The 25,161-nt window shown below is 43.0% G+C and overlaps 1 protein-coding gene and 3 pseudogenes across 1 annotated transcript; all 4 read left to right on the top strand.

Annotated features, from left to right (window-relative positions):
• The window catches only part of Arhgap20-ps5 (rho GTPase activating protein 20, pseudogene 5), a 411,817-nt pseudogene that overhangs the window by 273,541 nt on the left and 113,115 nt on the right, over positions 1 to 25,161 (top strand).
• Positions 1 to 25,161, top strand: part of Rcn1-ps1 (reticulocalbin 1, pseudogene 1) — an 88,766-nt pseudogene that overhangs the window by 26,884 nt on the left and 36,721 nt on the right.
• On the top strand, positions 2,947 to 4,750 carry LOC134478872 (igE-binding protein-like; annotated as a pseudogene).
• LOC134481223 (endogenous retrovirus group K member 7 Pro protein-like) lies at positions 4,750 to 5,517 on the top strand. The gene has a single exon (XM_063271821.1). It carries the CDS (start codon positions 4,750 to 4,752, stop codon positions 5,515 to 5,517), a length of 768 nt encoding a protein of 255 aa, XP_063127891.1.

Here is a 25,161-nt window from a genome sequence, read left to right on the forward strand (position 1 = left end):
GTTTGATTGTGTTTTCCTGGAATTCTTTCAGGGATTTTTGCGATTCCTCTCTGTAGGCTTCCAATTGTTTATTAATGTTTTCCTGTGTTTCCCTAAGTGTGTTCATGTCTTTCTTGAAGTCCTCCAGCATCATGATCAGATATGATTTTGAAACTAGATCTTGCTTTTCTGGTGTGTTTGGATATTCCATGTTAGTTTTGGTGGGAGAATTGGGCTCCGATGATGGCATGTAGTCTTGGTTTCTGTTGCTTGGGTTCCTGCGCTTGCCTCTCGCCATCAGATTATCTCTAGTGTTACTTTGTTCTGCCTTTTCTGACAGTGGCTAGAGTGTTCTATAAGCCTGTGTGTCAGGAGTGCTGTAGACCTGTTTTCCTCTCTTTCAGTCAGTTATGGGGACAGAGTGTTCTGCTTTCGGGCGTGTAGTTTTTCCTCTCTACAGGTCTTCATCTGTTCCTGTGGGCCTGTGTCTTGAGTTCACCAGGCAGCTTTCTTGCAGCAGAAAAGTTGGTCTTACCTGTGGTCCCGAGGCTCAAGTTTGCTCGCGGGGTGCTGCCCAAGGGCTCTCTGCGGCGGCAGCAACCAGGAAGACCTGTGCCGCCCCTTCCGGGAGCTTTAGTGCACCAGGGTTCCAGATGGCCTTTGGTGTTTTCCTCTGGCGTCCGAGATGTATGTACAGAGAGCAGTCTCTTCTGGTTTCCCAGGCTTGTCTGCCTCTCTGAAGGTTCAGCTCTCCCTCCCACGGGATTTGGGTGCAGAGAACTGTTTATCCGGTCTGTTTCCCTCAGGTTCCGGCGGTGTCTCAGGCAGGGGTCCTGCCGCTCCTGGGCCGGCGTTTTCTTGAATAAGGGCTAATGCAGGAGGCCCCAGCAAATGTGTTGTTGTTGCTGTTGTTGTTGTTTTCTTGTTGTTGTTGTTGTTGTTGTTGTTGTTGTTGTTGTTTTGCTTGTATTGTTTTGTAGACACCGTTTTGATAAAGAGTGGACAGGCATGAGGTCAGCTTAGATCAGATGATAAAGGAATAAGTGGGATCCAATGGGGAATTTAGGAAGGATTGTATCAAATTTAGTAAGTAGTTTTCTCCTCTGTGTCCCTGTGTCTGACAGGATGAGGTTGGTCCTTTTCCCCAGGTATACTAAGGGAACTAACTTCTCAATGACTGCCGCTTCTCAAATGCCAGCACAGCTCAGCAGTGAGGGGACAGAGACACAACTCCATTCTGCTGACCTTGGCAACTTGACGAGTTCCCTGGGAATTTTAGGAACTTTGACTAAGAACAATCCAGGATTCCCAGCTTCAATATTGAAAAGAATTTTGGGATTAAACAGTTTATCAGAAAAGTTGGAGCCTTTTATTAAAGATAATTTTTATTATGGACATAATCATGAGGCTTAAGAGAAAGAGACATGCTCAGAAGAAAGTAAGATACACAGGAGATTACAAATATGGGTTTGTAAAAGAGAGCAAAATGTACTGAGGTGTGGGAACAGGCTGCCCAAGGGAGATGGAGCAATCATTGTATGAGCATTAGTCATATGGTCAATTTTGGTGGCTCTTGGGTGTCTGCTTCTGCAGAAAAGAAGCTGTTCCTGCAGAGAAATTTGACTGAGTAAAACTGTAGCCGTGTGGAGACTTTGGGATGCTGCTGACCCAGAAGCTAATTCCCTTACCGGAAGGTAGCTTTAGCGTCTTGAAATCCGATCCATTCCTTGCCCACTTCTATTACTGAAATGATAATTTGTTGACTAAAAAAAGTAAAAACATTTGGCACCATTAACTTAGGAGACCCTTGCTTCTGCCAACCGAGAAGTTAAAGATGTCATCAGATAGACTCTTAGGCGTATAGAAAAGCTTTTCTGTCTGGCTGCAACTACGTTTCTGGTGTACCTACTGATGTAATCTAAACTTGCTCTGATTTATGACTTTCTTTGTTTTGTAAACCTATTAAAGTTCATGAAACTGCTTGTTAACCTGTGCTTCCAGGCCATAAGCCAATCAAGATGGAAAACAGCAACAACAAACCACCCTGTCCTATTCCCTTAGAGCTGAGGGCTGTGCTGTGTTTTTGTCTCCTTGTTGTTTGGTTTAGTTGCATAGACAAAGGTTTCATCTCAAAACGTTGCTAAGAATCTACTCCACAAACCCCATATCTTTCTTCTTGGTAAGAGAGGTAAGTTGTGGTTCCAGAAGGACAGGATGGAATGACAGTCTGGTAAGGGAAGAGCAGGCACTGCTGGGGTGAACAAGGAGCCTAGCTGAAGAGTCTTTCTGTAAAGTGTGGTTTCTGGTGAGATCCCACAGAACTGCAGAAAGTGGCTAGAAAGGGAGGAAGGCCCTTAGTGATTGTCTGGAATTCTTGCTGTGCTGCTAGAGGAAGCTGAAAGGTTCCAACAACATTCATGACCCCCAGTTTCTGTGCCTTTCTATTCTGCCCCATAACCCACCAAAGCCAAAACACCGTTTAGATTGTTTGGTGCTTTAGGCCAAAATGAGACACAGATTAATGTGAAATTCTAATTTTCATTACAGATATGTTTAATTTATGTAGTAATATGTGGAGAGCTGCAATAACATGCGCCACCACAAGATGGCGCTGGCTTCCACTGCGCCCCACGAGGAAAGCTTTTTGCCATTACAAGATGGCACTGGCCTCTGCCACACCAGCCGACTTCCTTTCAGGAAGTTAACTGTGTGCGCATGTGCAAGAGTGTCTTCGTGCCAGGTCTTTGCCCACTCCGGGCGTGCCTATGAGATCATGGGGAAGCGACCAATCAGGTGTGGATGCGTCGCGCTAGGGTGTATATAAGCCGCGGCATGCTTGCGCCCCGGGCCCTCTATTTAAGATACAATAAAAACGTTTTGCTGTAGAAGGATTTGTGTGTCCGCGCATGCGTTTCCTGCTGGCGGGACATTGGGCGCGTGACATCTGGTGCCGAAACCCGGGATAAAATGCCACACCATCACCATCGCCGAGGAGGGGCCCTCCGTCCTCGGAGAGAATCCAAAGCTGCAGGACGCGGGTAAGCTCTGAAAGATATGTTTGGTGTTGATCTTTTTCACTTCTCTCCCCCACTAGAAGATGCGGCGGAAGTTTTTGTTATCGTTTTAGCAGCCTTCATGCTTTCTCTTTTGGTGTTTGATTTTGTGGCTGCTGCTAGGCATCGTCACAGGTCGTGCCTAGAAGATGGGAGCCGCCCAACTGTAATAGCAGGACAGAGAGTGCTAGGGGAGTTACAAGACAGCATGTCAGAAACAGTGCGGGATAAAAGTTTAAAGAGCTCAAAGAGAAAAGGTAAACATAAGAAAAAAGACCCTCCCAAAGACCTCAGATCTGAGGGAGCGAGAGGTTGGGGAAAGACGCCCCGGGAGAGAAACAGAGAAAGGAGAAGAAAGTTTGAAAAGGAGAAGCCTTTATCCGGTAAAGGAGTTAGAGGTTTTAGAGCTTGATAGCTCAGAGACAGACAAGCTTAGCTCCTCTGAGGAAGAGGATTTAGAAGATGAGGCAGCTCGCTATGAAGAAGAAGGATACTACCCAGATGAACAATAAGCTAACAGCTAGGGTAAACAGAAGAAAGTGGGAGGTGGAAACCGTGCGGTTTCCCAGCCTATAAGCACCAGCACCCCTCCATCTTATATGGAGAGATTTCACTCAGATTCCTTCCTCACTAAAGAGGAACAGAAAAAGATTCAGCAGGCATTTCCGGTGTTTGAGGCTGCCGATGGAGACCGTGTTCACGCACCAGTAGAATATGTTCAAATTAAGGAACTTGCCGAGTCGGTCCGTAACTACAGAGTTAGTGTCAATTTTACTATTGCTCAAGTCGAGAGGCTTGCCACTCTGGCCATGACTCCAGGAGACTGGCAGACAACAGTGAAGGCTGCACTCCCTAATATGGGACAATATATGGAATGGAAAGCCTTGTGGTATGACACCTCTCAGGCACAGGCCAAAATCAGTGCCATTGCTGAAGGCGATCAGAGAGATTGGACACTTGATCTGCTAACAGGACAAGGGCAGTATGCCAATAATCAAACAAACTATAACTGGGGAGCATACGCTCAAATCTCCACTGCCACCGTTAAGGCGTGGAAGGCACTTTCCAAGAAGGGAGAGTCTGGGGGACACTTAACAAGAATTATACAAGGCACCCAGGAGCCATTCTCAAACTTTGTGGCTAGGATGACAGAGGCAGCAGGCAGGATCTTTGGAGACCCTGAACAGGCAATGCCTTTAGTGGAACAGTTGGTCTATGAGCAAGCCACACAGGAATGCAGAGCAGCTATTACCCCCTGGAAGAGCAATGGATTACAGGACTGGCTGAGAATTTGCCGAGAACTTGGAGGCCCGCTTACGAATGCCGGCCTCGCGGCTGCTATCCTACAGGGCCAAAAGTGCTCAGGTACAGGTGATCGCAGGGTCTGCTATAACCATGGCAAACCAGGACATCTGAAAAAGGAGTGTCAGGCCCTCACAAAGAAGAAAGAACCAGGACTATGTACTAAGTGTGGGAAAGGCTATCATTGGGCTAGTGACTGTCGCTCAGTTAAAGATATCAGAGGCAGGCTTATTCAGCCCGGGTCTCCGCAGGCAGAAGGGGGTGAAAACACTCCAAAAAATGGGTATCTGGGCCCCAAGTCTCAGGGCCCCAAAACATATGGGATTCCAGCTCACAACAAACGGACACAACGGTTCACAGAGCTACAAAAGGCTCAGCAGGAGTGGACCTCCGTTCCACCACCCAGTTCATATTAATGCCACTGATGGGTGTGCAACCTGTCCCCACTGACTACAAAGGCCCCTTACCCATGGGAAGTGTCGGCCTTATTTTGGGTCGATCCTCCTTAACCTTAAAGGGACTTATTTTTCACCCTGGAATAATAGATCAAGATTACACGGGAGAACTTCAAGTTCTCTGCTCTTGCCCTCAAGGCATTTTTTCCATCTCCTCAGGTGACAGGATTGCTCAGTTGATTATCCTTCCAAGCTTACATGATCATTTTCCTTCTTCCAGGGTCCCTAGAGGCACCGCGAAGTTTGGCTCTTCCGGGACTGATTCTGCTTATTTAATGATGGACCTTAATTCCAGACCCTCTTTAGAGTTGAATATAGAAGGGAAAACTTTTACAGGAATTCTAGATACAGGGGCTGATAAGAGCATTATCTCCTCTAGTTGGTGGCCTAAGGCATGGCCTGTCATTCAATCATCCCATTCCTTACAAAGACTAGGGTATGAGGCCAGCCCCACTATCGGCTCACGCTTTTTGATCTGGCATGCTCCAGAAGGCCAATCAGGAAGGTTCATTCCTTATGTCCTTCCTCTTCCTGTTAACCTTTGGGGGAGGGATGTCTTACAGGGTCTAGGACTGACATTGACCAACGAGTACTCTCGACAAGCTGTCGAGATTATGAAGAGAATGGTTTACGAGGAAGGGAAGGGATTAGGAAAAAAGGAACAAGGAAAATTAGAACCAATCCCACAAGAAGGTAATATAGGAAGGCAGGGCCTGGGTTTTTCCTAGGTGCCATTGAGGGTTCTATGCCCATACCCTGGCTCACAAAGGAGGCTAAATGGGTTCCTCAATGGCCTCTATCCTCTGAAAAATTGGAACCTGCCACTAAATTGGTTAATGAACAATTACAGCTTGGTCATTTAGAACCGTCCATTTCACCATGGAATACTCCTATTTTTGTGATAAAGAAAAAATCAGGAAAATGGAGACTTCTCCGTGATTTGAAAGCCATTAATGCACAGATGTGTCTATTTGGCTCTATCCAACGAGGCTTACCCTTACTCTCCACCTTACCTAAGCAATGGAAGATAATAATTATAGATATTAAGGATTGTTTCTTTTCCATCCCCTTGTGTCCACAAGATAGACAGAGGTTTGCATTTACTATACCAGCTGTTAATCATCTTGAACCTGATAAGAGATTTCAGTGGAAGGTCCTGCCTTAAGGCATGGCCAATAGCCCCACTATGTGTCAACTATATGTGCAACTAGCCCTTGAACCTATAAGGAAGCGATTTCCATCTTTGCTTCTGGTTCATTACATGGATGATATTCTAAAGTGTGATAGAGATTTAACAACCTTACAGACCTCATATCCCATCTTAACCAAAACATTGGGACAATGGGGACTACAAGTCACTACAGAAAAAGTTCAAATTGCAGAAATTGGCTTATTTCTGGGATCGGTCATTTATTCTGAAAAAATATTTCTTCAGAAATTAGTGATTCGCAGAGATCATTTACATACCTTAAATGATTTCCAAAAATTATTGGGAGATATAAATTGGCTGAGACCATTTTTAAAGATTTCCTATGCTGAGTTGAAACCGTTATTTGATATTTTGGAAGGGGACTCTCATATCTCCTCTCCGAGAGCATTGATGCCAGCCCCAAACCAGGCCTTACAAGTTGTAGAAAGTGCCTTACAGGATGCTCAATTACAGCGCATTGATGAAACCAAGCCTTTTGATTTGTGTGATTTCAAAACTATGCAATTACCAACAGCTGTCTTGTGGCAGGATGGGCCTTTATTATGGATCCATCCCAATGCATCTCCTGCTAAGATTATTGACTGGTATCCCGATGCGGTTGCTCAGCTTGCACTCCGCGTGTTGAAGGCAGCTATTACTCATTTTGGGAATGAACCCAAAATTTTGATAGTACCATATACAGCCATTCAGGTTCAAACATTAGCTGCTACCTCAAATGCTTGGGCAGTGTTAGTTACTTACTTTACTGGACAGATTGATAATCATTATCCAAAACACCCGATCCTACAATTTGCTTTAAGCCAAGCCATTGTGTTCCCACACATAATGTCTCAGAAACCACTTGTTGATGGGGTTGTAGTGTATACAGATGGGTCAAAAACTGGTGTAGGTACTTATGTGGTCAATAATAAGGTAGTATCTAAGCAGTATAATGAAACCTCACCTCAAGTTGTGGACTGTTTAGTGGTGCTAGAGGTCCTCGAGACCTTCCCAGGCCCACTTAACATTGTGTCAGATTCCTCCTATGTGGTTAATGCAGTTAAGGTCCTTGAGGTGGCTGGATTAATCAGGCCTTCCAGCAAACTCGCTCAACTTTTTCAGCAAATTCAATCTACCCTTCTCGGCAGGAGATCTCCTGTATTTATAACACATATTAGAGCTCACTCGGGCCTTCCTGGTCCAATGTCCCGTGGAAATGACCCAGCAGACCAAGCTACAAGAGTGATTGCAGTTGCCTTGTCCCCCCAATTAGATGTAGCAAAAGAATTTCACAGACAATTTCATGTGATGGCTGAAAATTTACGCCACCGATTTGCTTTGACTAGAAAAGAAGCTAGGGAAATAGTTACCCAATGTCAAAATTGTTGTCAATTTCTGCCTGTACCCGATGTGGGAGTTAATCCACAAGGAATCCGACCGCTACAGGTCTGGCAAATGGATGTTACTCATATCCCTTCTTTTGGAAGACTTCAGTATCTGCATGTTTCTATTGATACATGCTCTGGCATCATGTTTGCTACACCTCTAACAGGAGAAAAGGCCTCGCATGCAATTCAACATTGCCTTGAGGCGTGGAGTGCTTGGGGTAAACCCAAACTCCTTAAGACAGACAATGGACCAGCTTATACTTCTCAAAAATTTCAACAATTCTGCCATCAGATGGATGTGACTCATCTGACTGATCTCCCGTATAATCCTAAGGGAAAGGACATTGTAGAACGTGCCCATCGCACTCTCAAATCCTATTTAATTAAACAAAAAGGGGGAGTCGAGGAGGCTCTACCCTCAGTACCAAGAGTAGCTGTTTCCATGGCACTCTTCACCCTTAATTTTTTAAATCTAGATGCCCAAGGCCATAGTGCGGCCCAACGCCACTATTCAGAGCCTGATAGACCAAAAGAGATGGTAAAATGGAAAGATGTTTTGACTGGTCGATGGAAAGGCCCGGATCCTATTTTAATAAGATCCAGGGGATCTGTTTGTGTTTTCCCGCAGGAAGAAGAAAACCCATTCTGACTACCGGAACGACTGACACGGAGAATTCTGACGCCTAAAAATGACTCCCGGATGGATCCCTCGGAAACTACCTCTAGCCCTCACACTGCCTATTTGGATTTGGATTCCTAGTACTTCAAAGAATGGGTGGGGGTGGCTCTGTTTGGTGCAGCCCTATGCTGTGGATTAGTGTTCATGCTATGGTTGGTTTGCAAACTCAGGTCTCACCAGAAACGTGACAAGGTCATTATCACTCAAACACGTGTGGCCATTGAACAAGGGGCCTCCCCTGGAATTTGGTTATCTATGCTCAGGAATTAGTCGGTATCTGAGTTCTCTGCTCTTATACCCCATGAATCTGTGGATACATTACACTGGGATGAGAGAGACTCAATGATTCTTTGATCAGCCCTTCTACATCGCTGAGGTTTCCTCATTACACGCGATAGGGTGATCATGATTTCGCCACTAACTCATTTTCTGGCTGTCCTCTTTTGTAGAGTTCGCCCTAGGTCGTTCAGCAGTTACTGTCACAACGCACTGCGGTATCCAGAGACGGGCAACTTTCCTCATGCACAGACCAATCTAAGACATGGGGCCCGGTGGCGATAGGGTTACCCTATCATGGATAAGGCTGTGACATACAGAAACGACCTAAGACAGGAGCCACAGCAGATGGATGTAACTGCAGCGACGTAGACCAGCCTCTTACTAGTAAAACAATAAGGGGGAGATGTGGAGAGCAGCAATAACATTCACCACCAGAAGATGGTGTTGGCTTCCACTGCGCCCCACGAGGAAAGCCGGGATAGCTTTTTGCCATTACAAGATGGCACTGGCCTCCGCCGCACCAGCCGACTTTCTTTCAGGAAGTTAACTGTGTGCGCATGTGCAAGAGTGTCTTTGTGCCAGGCGTTTGCCCACTCCGGGGCGTGCCTATGAGATCATGGGGAAGCGACCAATCAGGTGTGGATGCGCCACGCTAGGGTGTATATAAGCTGCGCCATGCTGGCGCCCCGGGCCCTCTCTTTAAGATACAATAAAAACGTTTTGCTGCAGAAGGATTCGTGTGTCCGCGCATGCGTTTCCTGCTGGCGGGACATTGGGCGTGCGACAGTAATATACCTAACTTATGAGAGTACTAAGAGCTAACATTTCTGAGTATTCACTATGGCTCAAATTGTCACCTCAAATCGCATGAGTGTCCCATTCACAATGACAGCCTCCTCATAGGGAATGTGGTCAGTCCTCTCGCTTACAGAGGAAGGGAGACTTGGGTAGCTAGTTGGGTGTCAACTTAATAGAAGCTAGAGTTATCTGAAAGGAGGGAAACTCAATTGAGAAAATGCCTCCATAACATCTGACTGTAAGGTATTTTCTCAATGACAGATATGGTAGGGCCCAGCCCATTGTGGCTGGGACCATCCCAGGGCTGGTGGTTCTTGGGAACTAAAAGGAAGCAGGCTTAGCAAGCCATGAGGAGCAAGTCAGTAAGCACCAACCCTCTGTGGCCTCTGCAGCAGCTTCTTCCTCCAGGTTCCTCCCCTGTTGAGTCCCTGTCCTGGCTTCCTTCAGTGATATTATGAGGTGAAATCCCTTTCCTCCCCAGATTGCTCTCCTTGTGGTTTCTGTAAGGCAGTGGTGACCCTGACTAAAACAGTTTAGGTCAGTACAGCCTTTATTGTTACCTCAGACTTGTGGTTATAGAATCCATGTTCTTAACCACATAGAATTCTGGGATAAAATTAACCACTGTGTATAAAACTTTCAACTCAAAGATAAGGAATATGGAAAGAGGCAGACAGCACAAAATGGCAAAAAGCAGGAATTAGCAGACCTGGACTGTCCACAGGAAAGCTGGGTCTTGATTCCCCTGGGCAACAGAAAGAAGCCTGAAGCAAGGAGGAATCAGAGAGGACCTAGGAAGCTCTTTCAGGAGCTTTGTAAGCTGACAGGATTCTTGTGTGTAGGTTCAGCTGCCCTTCCTTCACATTCCTTTCCATTTTCCTGAACCCATACCACTCTGCCCTGGAAGGATTTCAGTGGTAATCATTCTCTGAGAGTGCATGAACTCACTGGGCTGCTTCCAAGGGCACCACAAGAAGAATTTACAATTTATCAGACACTGCTTTTTTCCTCTCTAAGAATAAAGAAAGAAAGAACAGAACAATGCAATATAGGTTAAGTGAAAGTTCTTAAGAGGTAATAATCGGTTCTATGTGAAGTATTTTCCTTAAATTGCCTTTTACAGAGTAGCAGGTGTCCCCCACACTTCCCAGGGGCTCCTTAGAACATTTCTTTCTTTTCATTCTCCAGTTGGAGTTGAGGGAGGGATGGGAAGCCTCTGTCTCTACCTTCATTGTCCCTTCAGGGAGCCCAGCAGGAGGTTCTGCTCTCCAGAGTCAGCAGAAATGGCATGCATCAGCAACACTGAGCCAGGAGATGGAGACACTAATTCAGTGTGCTAGCTAGCTGGTGGCCTTAGGGTAAGTCTCCAGTCAAAAACCTTATGACTAGGGCTCTGCAACAGGACAAGCTTGTGAGCCACTTGTTAAAGCTGAGAAGCCTACTGGAGGAAGGAACCATGTCACCAGGGCTTCATGGATCACTTTCCTCCACAACGGAAAGACACTGGGGAGAACATAACTTTCTTCTGTGAAATGGCATTTTTTTAAAAGTTAAGAAAAAGAAAAAATTAGACCAGCAACACATAATGGAAATAAAATACAAATCACATTTGTGATTTCAAATTTTCTAATAGTCCTATATTTTAAACATAATAGGTAAAAAGAAATGAGCAAAATTTGAGGAATACGTCATGGTTCTAGTCAATGCTTTATCATTTAACATATGATCAGTATAGACATTACCAATGACTTTATTAACACTGGTGTATTTCGTATTAAGCTCTGTATTCAGATATGCATTTTACACATGTTGGCACAAAACAAAGCTCTTGCATCCAAGGGGCTAAGAATCAAATAAATGTGACCATAAAGGTGGACTCAACTTGCTTGATATAAGATGAGAGAGAGAGAGAGAGAGAGAGAGAGAGAGAGAGAGAAGACAGAGGAATCTAGAAGAGTCCAGAGCAGAAAAAGAAAGCTATAAACTGAACATTGCCAACAGACTGGACAGGGCCAGACTCTCTGCAGGAGCATAGAGAACAGAGAAAAGAGGGAGAATAGCAAGGTTGTAAGGAATTTAACTGGCTGGGGGCAGGGAGCCTGTGAACGCAGGAAGCTGGGTTGCTGGCATGGACTCTGAAATGTGCACTAATACCTGGATACCTGTAATATTGAAGAAGCCTGGATCTCTCACAGGGTAATGAGAACAACAGGTACCCATGTGTCCCTTCTCCTGGGTAAGAGGAACAGAAGCTAGTTTCACAAGTTCCAGAGGAATGCTGACTCTTACCTAATTGCCACAAGCTGAGCTCATTGGACTTCCCCTCGGGATTCAGGGAACTGAAGTTTCCTATGGACCTGACACCAGGGGGATAGTAACATGATCTTTTATAATAATAAAAAAAAGATAGTCTAGAATCAATTTACTAAGTGAATTAATAGGGAAATATAGGATAAGTCGGCTAATACCCCAGAAGGGAAATCTCTGGTACAGGTTTCAGATGCTGTCAGATGACCTTTGCACCTTTAGGGTTGTTGTGATCTAAGTTACAACATCTCAAACATTTTACATAATAGTCACAAGAATGAGGGCCCATGGCTTGCCAAAGAATGATACCCGGACTCATTGAGTGTTTTATTCTGCAGAAATCCAGCATGCTGGAGTCCCCCATTAGCAAGTCAGAGAGACTACCAATGAGTTTGCAGGCATGATTTAAAGTACATTAGGGAAGTAGACAGCTGTCACGCTGAGCATGAAACTCAGAGACGAGCCCTGACGATTGTGGCTTAAGGATTCTTTATGAGGAGGACAGAAGTGAGGCCACACCAATTTCAGAGGAGAAGTCAGTGATTTATAGGGGACATGGGCCAGGCACATAGAAGTGACAGCATCTGGGAACACAGTCTGCCTGGGTTCTATGGGCGTGAGTTCTCTTCTTGTCTCCTGCTTGTTATCCTTCAGGAAGTTCATCCTTAGGACCTTTACACAGATAAAGGAGCTTCAGAAATGATACCTAGTTTTTATTTCAGGTGCAAAGGAGGACTGCCTGCAAGCAAGAACTTCTGAAGCTGGTTTGTTAATTTAAAAAACAAGCAAAAAACAGACAAACAAACAAAAACACCAGGCTTCACTTTGAAGTATTTGTGTTTTCTGAGTTCCAACACATTGCTTTACTCAGCTCTTAAGAACAAGATCCAGGATTTCTAGGAGCATGACATGTAGTTCCACATTACTTCAGCTTTTGCTCAAGTAAATAGCAAACACCTTGAGTACAGAGTCGTCCCTTAACCCAAGTCCTACAGTCAATGTCTGGGCCCTGGGCACTCTAACAAGTTTGGATAAATGACCACCAAATGTGTGTGTGCCTGTGCCTATGCGTGTGCGTGTGCGTGTGCGTGTGCGTGTGTGTGTGTGTGTGTGTGTGTGTGTGTGTGTGTGTGTACATATACAACTAGCCACATTAGGAACAAACCAAATAATGAGACCCACTGACTCATCTAGCCAAGTCCATCTTCAGACTCCTGCACAGGATTAGGCTTGAATACAAAGTGGTCAGGATGTGGTCCATCCCACCCATTGTTGATCCTGGCACTGTCTCAGTGGCACTCTCTCCTTGTGAAATTTCTTTCTAGGGAACAAGTTCCTTTCTTTCCTCCTTCTTCTTTGTTCCCCAAGGAGACTCCTTGGAAAAATGCAATTCCTTGGAACCTCTAGTCCCAGGGGCAAAAGGCAAAATGATGTCTCTCCTTAGAACATCTGAAGCTACGATGGTGGTGATAATTTGCAGCCTGATCTGAATTATTCCTATTTTTGAAAGCAGTGTTTAGAATTTAGTGGGTGATTTATCTGTCTGTAGGGTTTATATAAATACTACTTACTAGTCTTTCATATTATTTGGTTTTCTTTTAATTTTTCTAAGAGAAGACATGGGGAATCCATGGCTGGATTTGAACTCCTGATCTTTCTACTTCTGCTTCTGCCCAACTTCTACATGCTTGCAAGTATTGTAATGTGCTTTTAGTATTACAGGGCATGCATGTGCCACCAGGCCTGGCTAGTCTGCTTGTTTTTATGCTATTCTATTTTAAATGTCTTATTTTTGAAGTGATCTCTATACATTTGCATCCAACCATGTATACAACTCCAGGCAAAGGTGCAACCCATATAATAAAGCCAATACTAATATATATCCATATATATATCCATATATATATCCATATATATCTATATCTATATCTATATCCATATATATATACATATATATATCAAAGAAAGACTTTCTCTGCTTTTCCTTCCTTCCTTCCATAGCCCAGGCTGACCTTGTACTCCCTATCTAAGCCTCTCATGTGCTGGGATTGTAGGTGGATGCCATCACTCCCAATCTTGATAGTTTTACCTTGAAAAGCTCTTGTAACTTTAAATGTCTGTTTTTGTTTCACATCAGCCTTCTTGGGTTGGTTCAGAACACACTATCCAACACAGGACCCCTTAGCATTAGTAAAAACAGCAGCATAAGAAAAGTAATTCTCACCTTCCCTTCTTCCTTTCACAAAGTATAACATCTAGGAAAAATTTCCTAGATTTCCCATTTTCCTTCTCCATACCGGATAATATGACCCTCATTTTAAGAGGCGACTTTCCTGTACTCAGGAAAGAGCACTCTACTCTTTTAATCTTAATCTCTTCCTTGTACTAAAAAGCCATAGATTATGTAATTTATGAACAACAGTTTAGGTAATTTAGCTCTCAACTCTAAAAGTTGGCCTCCAATGCTATTTCTCTATGACAGACCACTCTTCCTAAAGACTGAGCACGAAACTGCACAAGTCAGGACAGGAGAGTTGGCTAAGTAGTTAAGAATGCTTGGTACAATCACAGAGGATACAGGTCTGTAGGTTGATGGTATTATGCAGGTGAAGGTAGGCCAGAAAAAAACAAGGCCTGTCATTGGACAAAAAGGAAGGGAAGTGGGAACTCTTTTTAGAAGTGAAGGAGAAGCAGGGGAGAAGGAGTCAGAGGGAGGGAAAGGACCTGGGAGAACATGGCAGCAGATGTTAAGATTCTTTTCTGTGTATAGATACAGGTTATAGTGAATATTTCCAAGGGATGGGTATGTACAGGACTTTGTGTTGTCTAGATGGGCAAATTATCTTATCAGTTGGATTACAGGTTATTATGTAATGTATTCTTTCATGTGGTGACTTAATTGAGTTCAGGAGAAGGTGTGATGGCAGGAAGCATCAAGCCTGCCACGAAATTGGATGTGTATGCTTGGTGTGGAAACAACCTGCCTTGGGGACTTAATGGGTAGATAGATTGCTGCCGGTCTCAGAGAGTAGCCATCAGCAGTGTGAGATGGGAGGGAGCTTAGCAGGTGACATATTTGCTGACTGAGATGAAAATAACCCACAGATGCCACGTGTGTTGATACTAGTGGGGAATAAAAGAAACCATTTTTATTTTTTATAATAACACAGGTTTGGTACCCAGGACTCACATGGTGACTTCCAAACACATTAACTCCAGTTTCAGGGACATAATAACCTGTGAAGACACTCTTCTTCAGAGAGCCCCACCATGTCCACTCATCATAGTTTTCTCGAAACTCCTATCTAAGGGGACCTGCTTAATTCTGCTCTCCTAAGTCTACTTCCTTCTCTTTATTCCCAGTGTTATCCAGTCTACTTTCCCCCACATGTCCCTGAACACTCCTCTCTCATCTATCCACACCCATTCCCTCACTTAGAGGATAGTACATGGTATAAACCTGATGAATATTTATTGACTGCATGAATTTCTGCTATGAAAAATGAAGTATACTGTTAAAACTTCTAAAATAGTTTAAAAATATTTATTTTTTCCCCACACCTTCCATAAAAAAACTTATGGCCAATTTTATTCAATCTTGTGGGAAAATTTGTCTTTTTTGACAAGGTGCCCTGATGTCTATGGTTTTCTCCTGTATGTTTAAGGAATATTATTTAGGGCATTAGCCTGAGGGCAACAGTAAAGTGACAGATGTGTTCTTTGTCCTCATTGTTGAGTTCTGCAGCCACCAGGCAATGTGTGGTGACCAAATACTCGAATACACCATGTAGCTCGTGCAAGTGAGAAGGAGAATTTTTTTATATTATTTCACTGTGATGGGTTTGCATTTCAATGGCTGCATGGCTAATGGCTTATACATGAGAGAGAGCAACTCAATCCTTAAATACTGTATATAAGCTGTTTTGTTAACAAACTGGCCGACAATCTCCTTCTTATTTAAGTGCAAGGATACCGGTTAAAATTACCTCCTATCTCGAATATGTGAAGGTTTTGCAGAAGAAATAACTGGTTGAGAATAAAATTATCAGCAGACATAAAGCTTTTAATTAAACCAAGATGGTCAGTACTCTGAAGCAAGGCAGGGCAGATCCCCATCCCTTTTCCTCTCTTCGCTGCCAACCACAGCAATGACAATAAATAATACCCATGCTCCTCTGCAAGCATGGTCATCATCAGTCTCATGGGCACAACCCCTAAGGCTGTCATCACCCCATTTCCCAGATGCAGAAAGTGAGGTTCCAAGAGCACTACTTGGCAACAGTAGACCCAAGATGCTAAAAGTTTATGTGGTCCCAGGGACAGGCCGCATGTGCCATATCACTTCCTTCCCCACACGAAGATCCCAGATATTCTTAAAATAGATGAAAGATCATTTAAGAGCATCTCTTGCCAACACTGCTTCCTGTACACATCAATGCTGTACACACACAAAAGACTAGGTGGATTCAAATCACAAAGCAAAACTGAATTCCACGTCATTCATTAAATTATTGAGCGTATTAAAAATGGAAGAGTGAGATGGGGATTGGGACTCTAATTTTACAGCACAAACACTTCCACCCACATGCCAATCTCTCATTATGGTTCTGGGAAGGGGGCACAGATGATATTCACAGCCTTCATTTCACTCAGCTCTTGCTAAAACTATGAACATACTAAGTCATCACTGTAGTTCATAGCATCAAGGAATCCAGCCCGCCCCATCAGGCTCTCCTCTACCAGTAGGGGAGCCCAGCACTTCATAATTCCACATTAATGAAGAGCAGATTCCGTCCTTGTTTCTATCTTGTATTTCATTTCCACAATAACTTGAAGAGCATGCGGAATGGGGATCACGTGAGGAAATGTAAACAGTGCTCTGTTACCACAGCTCTGAAAGATATGTTCTTCCAACAATGTAGATGACTACTTTATCCAAGCCTCAGGGCCATGTCCTTGACCTGGTTACTCCCTGAACTAACACATGCATAAGATATACTTTTTCAAAAGCTGACTCCCTGAGTGTTCTCTAAACCTGCATACATGCTACTGGAGAAATGGCCAGAGGAAACTTACCAATACATACGACCTTTAAGTTGTCTTTCGAGTGTATATATGTTGTTCCCTAGTCTAGACATTCTGACTCTATCCTACACTTTCCTACATGACAGTGGCTGCTCTCCATCCTCCTCAGTCTCCTTCCCAATCTGTGCCTTCAGCCATTGGCCTATTTCTCAGAGAAAACAGAAATGGTCAGAAAAGAAGCTTTCCAAACTCCTTCGGGCAAGTGTCCCATGGACCTCGTGTCCCCATCTGTGAACAGTGCTGCCTTTATCTGAAGCCATTTCTTTCTCTTCTGTTAAACTCCCAGCCCATGAGTGCCAGGGTTAGTCTTGTGTTTGTCAGACTTACTGGTGGGAATAACTGTCTGTTAGAAATCATGTAAAGGAGGGAAATCTTTTGCTTTTGTTTCCTTGCTTGTGGTTTCAGTCCAGGTCAGCTGGTTCCTGTGGAGAGGCAGAATATCCTGGGAGGAAGCTAGGGTGGGAGGAAAGCTCCAATCGAGGAACAGCCAATTGACATGGGGGCCAGGAACCAGAGTGTAATCTTGACCTATCTCCCAAAATCCTTTATCTGAATTGGAACCCACAGCCTCTGGAGAGCCACCCACTTCCATGGTGAGCTGTTCCTTTCTAAGACCGCATCCCAGCCACTCAGAGGCATGCTTTACTAATCTCCTAGGTGCTTAATACCATCAATTCCATAAGCAAGAGCAGTCGTCACAATTCCCATTTTAAACACTATGTGCTACTTACCTTCTTATACAAACAAACACCTCTGTCAACCCCACTGCCACAGCTAATAACCCTTCTTCTCCTATCTTCTAGAGCAGAACTCCCTGGAAGATCCCTTTCTGTGTCCTATCCCCTTTTGCAATTCTCAGTTGACTCACTGTGTAACAAACTGCTTTTGTTCAAATTAGCAGTGACTGCTACATCCAGAAATCCAGTGGCTCTTAGTCCTGTTTTCTGTTTTGATAATGGCCGCTCCATTGTCTTGTATCTGCTCTCCATTTGGTCTTCAGGAACCCTGCTTTGCTGAGGAATCCTCAGTTTCCCCACTGTTCTCCCTGGATTGAAGAGCCACACAGACTCTTGTTCTTCATCTCTTCTCTTCTCCCTTTCCCATGCATTTTCATGGCTTTAGCTACATGCTGGCATGCTGCCCTGTGTAATCCAAAGGCAGTGTCCCCAGACTCATAGCCAGTTGCTCATATCCCCTGGGAATTCCAGTGTCTGGTAGATCTCTCAAAACTTAGCTTGTCCCCAACTAGCCAGGGACATTCCTGAAACTTGAACGACTGTGTCTTCTACTTCTGAGTCTATGACAAGTCCAGCCTCCTGTTTACTAGGTCAAAGTCTTACCTGACCCCCCCTCCTTCTTTCTCTCATGTCCCAGGCAATGCACCACGGTCCACAGTGATCCAAGTGTGCTGTGCCTCCGTCCACTTTTCACCCTCTCTGCTCTTGCTCAGCCCCACAAGGTCCTCATTAGCTGACCTCAGCTGTGATGGCTTCCTGAGTATCTCCCTGCTCCTTGCGTTGCTCCATAGTAGTCGATTACAACAGTCAAAGTAGCTCCTGTAAAATGTCAGTCAGAGAGTGTTCCTTGTAATGTCATTTGCCTTAGTATAAAAGCTGGAGTCTAGGGTGATGGAGAGATGGCACAGCAGTTAAGAGCATTTGTGACTCTTCCAGGTGACCCATATTTGATTCTTAGCACTAATGTCAGGTGGCTCTCAACTGTCTATAACTCTGACTCCAGGTGATTTGATGCCTCTACCTTCTAGGAACCTGCACTATCATGCATGGATCCGCACATAAACATGCAGACATAACTAGAAATAAAATAAATGTTCCAAAAAATCCAAGCCCCATTATCTTCCCCCAGCCCCATAACCTCCCACCCAATCCACAGGCTTGCTCTACTCCACTGAGCTCCTTCATGTCTTCTGGACAGAGGGTCTCTAGAAGGCTCTAATGCATGGTGAGTGCTTAGGCCAGATTGATAAACACAGCCCACAAGGCACAGGACAGTCCTCTCTATGAAGAATTACCAGATCTAAAAGTTAATAGTTAGGCAGAGACTTCATATAAACTGAAGCACAGACAAGAACTCCAGGCTAAGTTGGAGCCTGTGGCAGTTGACTCGATGGCTATTCCTGCTTCTGATGTCATAATGAAAGTATTCAGCTGCTGGATTAAACACCTTTGTCACATAGCTGGCCATGCAACCGACTCCTATTGGAGATACTGGGAAGGATCTAGCTGCAGGCATTTTTTTCAACAGCTCAGCCCATGTCAGCACACAGGAACAGAATAAAAAGGGGATTAGGCATGCTGTCCTTGCTCCCCTTACTCTGATGAGACCCCCAGTCTATGGGACACTTCATATTCATCAAAGGAAAAACCCACCAAGATGAACTCTCAATCCTAAATGTTTATGCCCCAAATACAAGGACACCTACATACGTAAAGGAAACCTTACTAAAGCTCAAAACACACATTGCACCTCACACAATAATAGTAGGAGATTTCAGCATCTCACTCTCTTCAATGGACAGATCATGGAAACAGAACTTGAACAGAGATGTAGACAGACTAAGAGAAGTCATGAGCCAAATGGACTTAACAGATATTTATAGAACATTCTATCCTAAAGCAAAAGGATATACATTCTTCTCAGCTCCTCATGTTGCTTTCTCCAAAATTGACCATATAATTGGTCAAAAAACGGGGCTCAACAGGTAAAGAAAGATTGAAATAATCCCATGCGTGCTATCATACCACCACAGAGTAACGCTGGTCTTCAATAACAATAAGGGAAGAACGCCCACATATACGTGGAAGTTGAACAATGCTCTAATCAACAATAACCTTGTCAAGGAAGAAATAAAGAAAGAAATTAAAGACTTCTTAGAATTTAATGAAAATTAAGGTACAACATACCGAAACTTATGGGACACAATGAAAGCTGTGCTAAGACGAAAACTCATAACTCTGAGTGCCTGCAGAAAGGAACAGGAGATAGCATATGTCACCAGCTTCACAGCACACCTAAAAGCTCTAGAACAAAAAGAAGCAAATACACCCAGGAGGAGTAGATGGCAGGACACAATCAAACTCAGAGCTGAAATCAACCAAGTAGAAACAAAAAGTACCATAGAAAGAATCAACAGAACCAGAAGTTGGTGCTTTGAGAAAATCAACAAGACAAACACTTAGGCAGACTAACGAGAGGACACAGAGAGTGTGTCCAAATTAACAAAATCAAAAATGAAAAGGGAGACATAACTAAAGAATCAGAGGAAATTCAAAAATCATCAGATTTTAGTATAAAAGCCTATATTCAACAAAACTTGAAAATCTGCAGGAAATGGACAATGTCCTAGACAGATACCAGGTACCGAAGTTAAATCAGGAACAGATAAACCAGTTAAACAACCCCATAAATCCTAAGGAAATAGAAGTAGTCATTAAAGTTCTCCCAACCAAAAAGAGCCTAGGTCCAGACGGGTTTAGTGCAGAATTCTATAAGACCTTCATAGAAGACCTTATACCAATACTATCCAAACTATTCCATAAAATTGAAACCGATGGAGCACAACCGAATTCCTTCTATGAAGCCACAATTACTCTTATACCTAAACCACAAAAAGACTCAACAAAGAAAGAGAACTTCAGACCAATTTCCCTTATGAATATCGACTCAAAAATACTCAATAAAATTCTGTCAAACCGAATTCAAGAGCACATCAAAACCATCATCCACGATGATCAAGTAGGCTTCATCCCAGGCATGCAGGGACGGTTTAATATATGGAAAACCATCCACATCATCCATTATATAAACAAACTGAAAGAGCAAAACCACATGATCATTTCATCAGATTCTGAGAAAGCATTTGACAAAATTCAACACCCCTTCAAGATAAAAGTCCTGGAAAGAATAGGAAATCAAGGCCCATATCTAAACATAGTAAAAGCCATATACAGCAAACCAGTTGCTAACATTAAACTAAATGGAGAGAAACTTGAAGCAATCCCACTAAAATCAGGGACTAGAAAAGGTTGCCTGCTCTCAGCCTACTTATTCAATATAGTTCTTGAAGTTCTAGCCAGAGCAATCAGACAACAAAAGGACGTGAAGGGGATACAGATAGGAAATGAAGAAGACAAAATATCATGATTTGCAGATGATATGATAGTATATATAAGTGATCCCAAAAGTTCCCACAGAGAACTACTAAAGCTGATAATCAACTTCAGCAAAGTGGCTGGGTATAAAATTAACTCAAATAAATCAGTAGCCTTCCTCTACACAAAAGAGAAACAGGCTGAGAAAGAAATTAGGGAAATGACACCCTTCATAATAGACCCAAATAATATAACCTATCTTGGTGTGACTTTAACCAAGCAAGTAAAAGATCTGTACAATTAGAACTTCAAGACTCTGAAGAAAGAAATTGAAGAAGACCTCAGAAGATGGAAAGATCTCCCATGCTCATAGATTGGCAGAATTAATATAGTAAAAATGTCCATTTTACCAAAAGCGATCTATAGATTCAATGCAATCCCCATCAAAATACCAATCCAATTCTTCAAAGAGTTAGACAAAACAATCTGCACATTCATCTAGAATAACAAAAACCCAGGATAGCTAAAAATATCCTCAACAATAAAAGGGCTTCAGGGGGAATCACTATCCCTGAACTCAAGCAGTATTACAGAGCAATCGTGATAAAAACTGCATGGTATTGGTACAGAAACAGACACATAAACCAATGGAACAAAATTGAAAACCCAGAAATGAACTCCCACACCTATGGGCACTTGATTTTTCACAAAGGAGCCTAAACCATCCAATGGAATAAAGATAGCATTTTCAGCAAATGGTGTTGGTTAAACTGGAGGTCAACATGTAGAAGAATGCAGATCGATCCATGCTTATCACCCTGTTCAAAGCTTAAGTCCAAGTGGATCAAGGACCTCCACATCAAACCAGATACACTCAAACTAATAGAAGAAAAACTAGGGCAACATCTCGACCACATGGGCACTGGAAATAATTTCCTGAACAAAACACCAATGGCTTATGCTCTAAGATCAAGAATCGACAAATGGGATCTCATAAAACTGCAAAGCTTCTGTAAGGCAAAGGACACTGTGGTTAGGACAAAATGGGAACCAACAGATTGGGAAAAGATCTTTACCAATTCTACAACAGATAGAGGGCTTATATCCAAAATATACAAAGAACTCAAGAAGTTAGACCACAGGGAATAAATAACCCTATTAAAAAATGGGGTTCAGAGCTAAACAAAGAATTCACAGCTGAGGAATGCCGAATGGCTGAGAAGCACCTAAAGAAATGTTCAACATCTTTAGTCATAAGGGAAATGCAAATCAAAACAATCCTGCAATTTCACCTCACTCCAGTGAGAATGGCTAAGATCAAATACTCAGGTGATAGCAAATGCTGGCGAGGATGTGGAGAAAGAGGAACCCTCCTCCATTGTTTGTGGGATTGCAGACTGGTACAACCAATCTGGAAATCAGTGTGGAGGTTCCTCAGAAAATTGGACCTTGAACTACCTGAGGATCCAACTATACCTCTCTTGGGCATATACCCAAAAGATGCCCCAACATACAAAAAAGACACATGCTCCACTATGTTCATAGCATCCTTATTTATAATAGCCAGAAGGTGGAAATAACCCAGATGCCCTTCAACAGAGGAATGGATACAGAAAATGTGGTACATCTACACAATGGAATATTACTCAGCTATCAAAAACAATGACCTTATGAAATTCATAGGCAAATGGTTGGAACTGGAAAATATCATCCTGAGTGAGGTAACCCAATCACAGAAAAACACACATCGTATGCACTCATTGATATGTGGCTATTAGCCCAAATGCTTGAATTACCCTGGATGCCTAGAACACATGACACTCAAGACAGATGATCAAAATGCAAATGCTTCACTCCTTCTTTAAAAGGGTAATAAGAATACCCTTGGTAGGGAATAGAGAATCAAAGATTAAAACAGAGACAGAAGGAACAACAATTCAGAGCCTTCCTCACATGTGGCCCATACATATATAGCCACCCAATTAGACAAGATGGATAAAGCAAAGAAATGCAGGGCAACAGGAGCCGGATGTAGATCTCTCCTGAGAGACACAGCCAGAATACAGCAAATCAGAGGCAAATGCCAGCAGCAAACCACTGAACTGAGAATAGGACCCCTGTTTAAGGAATCAGAGAAAGAACTGAAAGAGCTTGAAGGGGCTTAAGACCCCATATGAAAAGCAATGCCAAGCAACCAGAGCTTCCAGGGACTAAGCCACTATCTAAAGACTATACATGGACTGACCCTGGACTCTCACCTCATAGGTAGCAATGAATATCCTAGTAAGATAACCAGTGGAAGGGGACTGTAAAACAAACAATAAGATCAAACTCAGGAAAGGCAAAGAAACTAGAGCCTTCAGAGGAGGACAACGCTTCTAAAGCTGAACTTTATTCTAGTGGGAATCTTTCAGCCACCTAATAACCAAAATGTAAATGGATGGATTTGTGTTGCTTAGGCATCTAGGTTCAAAGCAGAAATAGAGAGACTATCCCCCCTTTCTCCTATCTATATAACAATCAGGTTATATATATATATATATATATATAACATCACAGGCCTGGAGAACAGTAAGAACATTGTATTCTTTGCCTGAAAGAAGTTTCCACAGCAGGTGACATCTGTTTAAAATAAACCAGGTGCTCGCCTTTGTTCTTCTGAGGTCTGCAGTATTCATTGGGAAATCTCTCCACATCCTATTAAGCTAACTATTGAATGTCACACTTTTTACAAGCAAATATTCTTTTTGTAAAAAAAAGAGTCCTACTTACAATTATGTATATTTTAACTGGGCAATATGACTGGCAAAGGCCTTAATTGAGGATCATCATTCACACCTAGTGTATTATTAGGCCTTTCCTACACATTGGCATTTGTGAACATTGTACCATGGCCCTGTCATCTGCACAGCTTCTTGCAATTCTTGTGATTACAAAGGACTTGTGAAAGCTGAGGTGACAAAGAATGGCATTCCACTCACCTTAGGGACACATCCTTTGCTCACACTAATCTAAATCCAGAAGAAAGGCTTCCAAGACACCACATCTATCCACAGGAAACTGTTTAGCTGTTCTTATATTTTACTGAGATACAAAGTAGTTAAGAATGGGGCATGGGGAGGAAGGAAGGATTTCATTCAAATCCAGGAACACTCAGGAGCATGGCTCTGCTGATATTTTGAACTCTGGGGAATTCTACTCTGGGGAATTGGAAAAAAATTATGATTTCTTTTCAAATTTTAAGTTATCCTGTTTCTTGTACAGTTATCTTCTGCAAAAAAAGCAGAAACCCTTATAACCTGTACTCGATTCCTTGAACCGATATAGAGGTGAGAGAATATCAACTCCATAACTTTTCTTGGACTTCCACAGGCACCAGGGTACATATCAATCTCTCTTTGTGTGTGTGTGTGTGTGTGTGTGTGTGTGTCTTTCTGTCTCTCTGTCTCTCTCTCTCTTCTTACACATATACATACACATACACGTAAATGTACACACTCTTGCACATGTACACACACACACACACACACACACACACACTCATGCTCACACTAAATTACCCAAAATATAAGCTCTCAGCTGGTCCTGACACCATGGCTTCTCTCTGCCATCATGGACTCTAAACTTCTGGAAACATCATCCTAATTTTATTTTTAATGTGCTTTGGCCAAGGTGTCTTTCAAAGCAATAAAGACGTAAATAATACATACTGTCATGTATTCAATCTTTAATGGATCAAATGTTGCTGTGTGGCCAGTTGTTAATGTAGTACTTTAACTCCACTGTGTCCCAGCAGCCCTAAGAAAGCAGTGCAACACAGATACCTACAGTGTCCAAACATAAGAAATAGTCTGACAAGACTTCCTAAAAGCTGACTGGAAGCCAGTCTTCTCCTATCTGCCCTCGGAAGATGGTGAACTCTCAGTTTCTCCAGCCCCACATCTGTGTAGATGCTGCCCTGCCCCCGCCCTGAAGATAACGGACTGAACCTCTGAACCTGTAAGCTGGCCCCACTTTTTCCTAAAAGCAGGAACCATAGAGGTTGGCAAGGAAAAAGACATTAGAGTACTGAGCACTCCTTGAAGGAGGAGATAGTGAAGATACACTATTTTACACCTACCCTGTGATCAAAAATTATTACACAGATCAATAAGGAGGCAACAGAGAATCATTGATAGAGTGTTTGTCTAGCACACACAAGGTCATGGTTACCAGCCTCAGTACTCAAAAGAATGGAAAGAAGGGTGGGAAAATGAAGGAGGGTATGGTTGAAACATTAGAAACTATAGCGTGTCAAATGACTATCTTTCCAGTAACTTCTTCTCCCTCAATGAACTGTTCCACCTCACACTGTACACAGTGTACTAATGAATGCTCATGAACAGATCATAAGCACAAAAACACACGTGTCAAACTATGCTTTGGAGTCAGAGCAAGTTATAATGTGGGATGCCTCAATAGCTATGGTTTCTAAAAGCAAAGATAGATCACCTTCGACTGATCCTTTAGTTTTTATCTAATACCTGTCTGCAATT

This window comes from Rattus norvegicus, chromosome 12, assembly GCF_036323735.1.
Source record: "Rattus norvegicus strain BN/NHsdMcwi chromosome 12, GRCr8, whole genome shotgun sequence".
Classification (NCBI taxonomy): domain Eukaryota; kingdom Metazoa; phylum Chordata; class Mammalia; order Rodentia; family Muridae; genus Rattus; species Rattus norvegicus.

Coding starts and splice junctions, on each gene's coding strand:
- LOC134481223 (XM_063271821.1), top strand. CDS start 4,750: ATGCCACTGATGGGTGTGCAACCTGTCCCCACTGACTACAAAGGCCCC.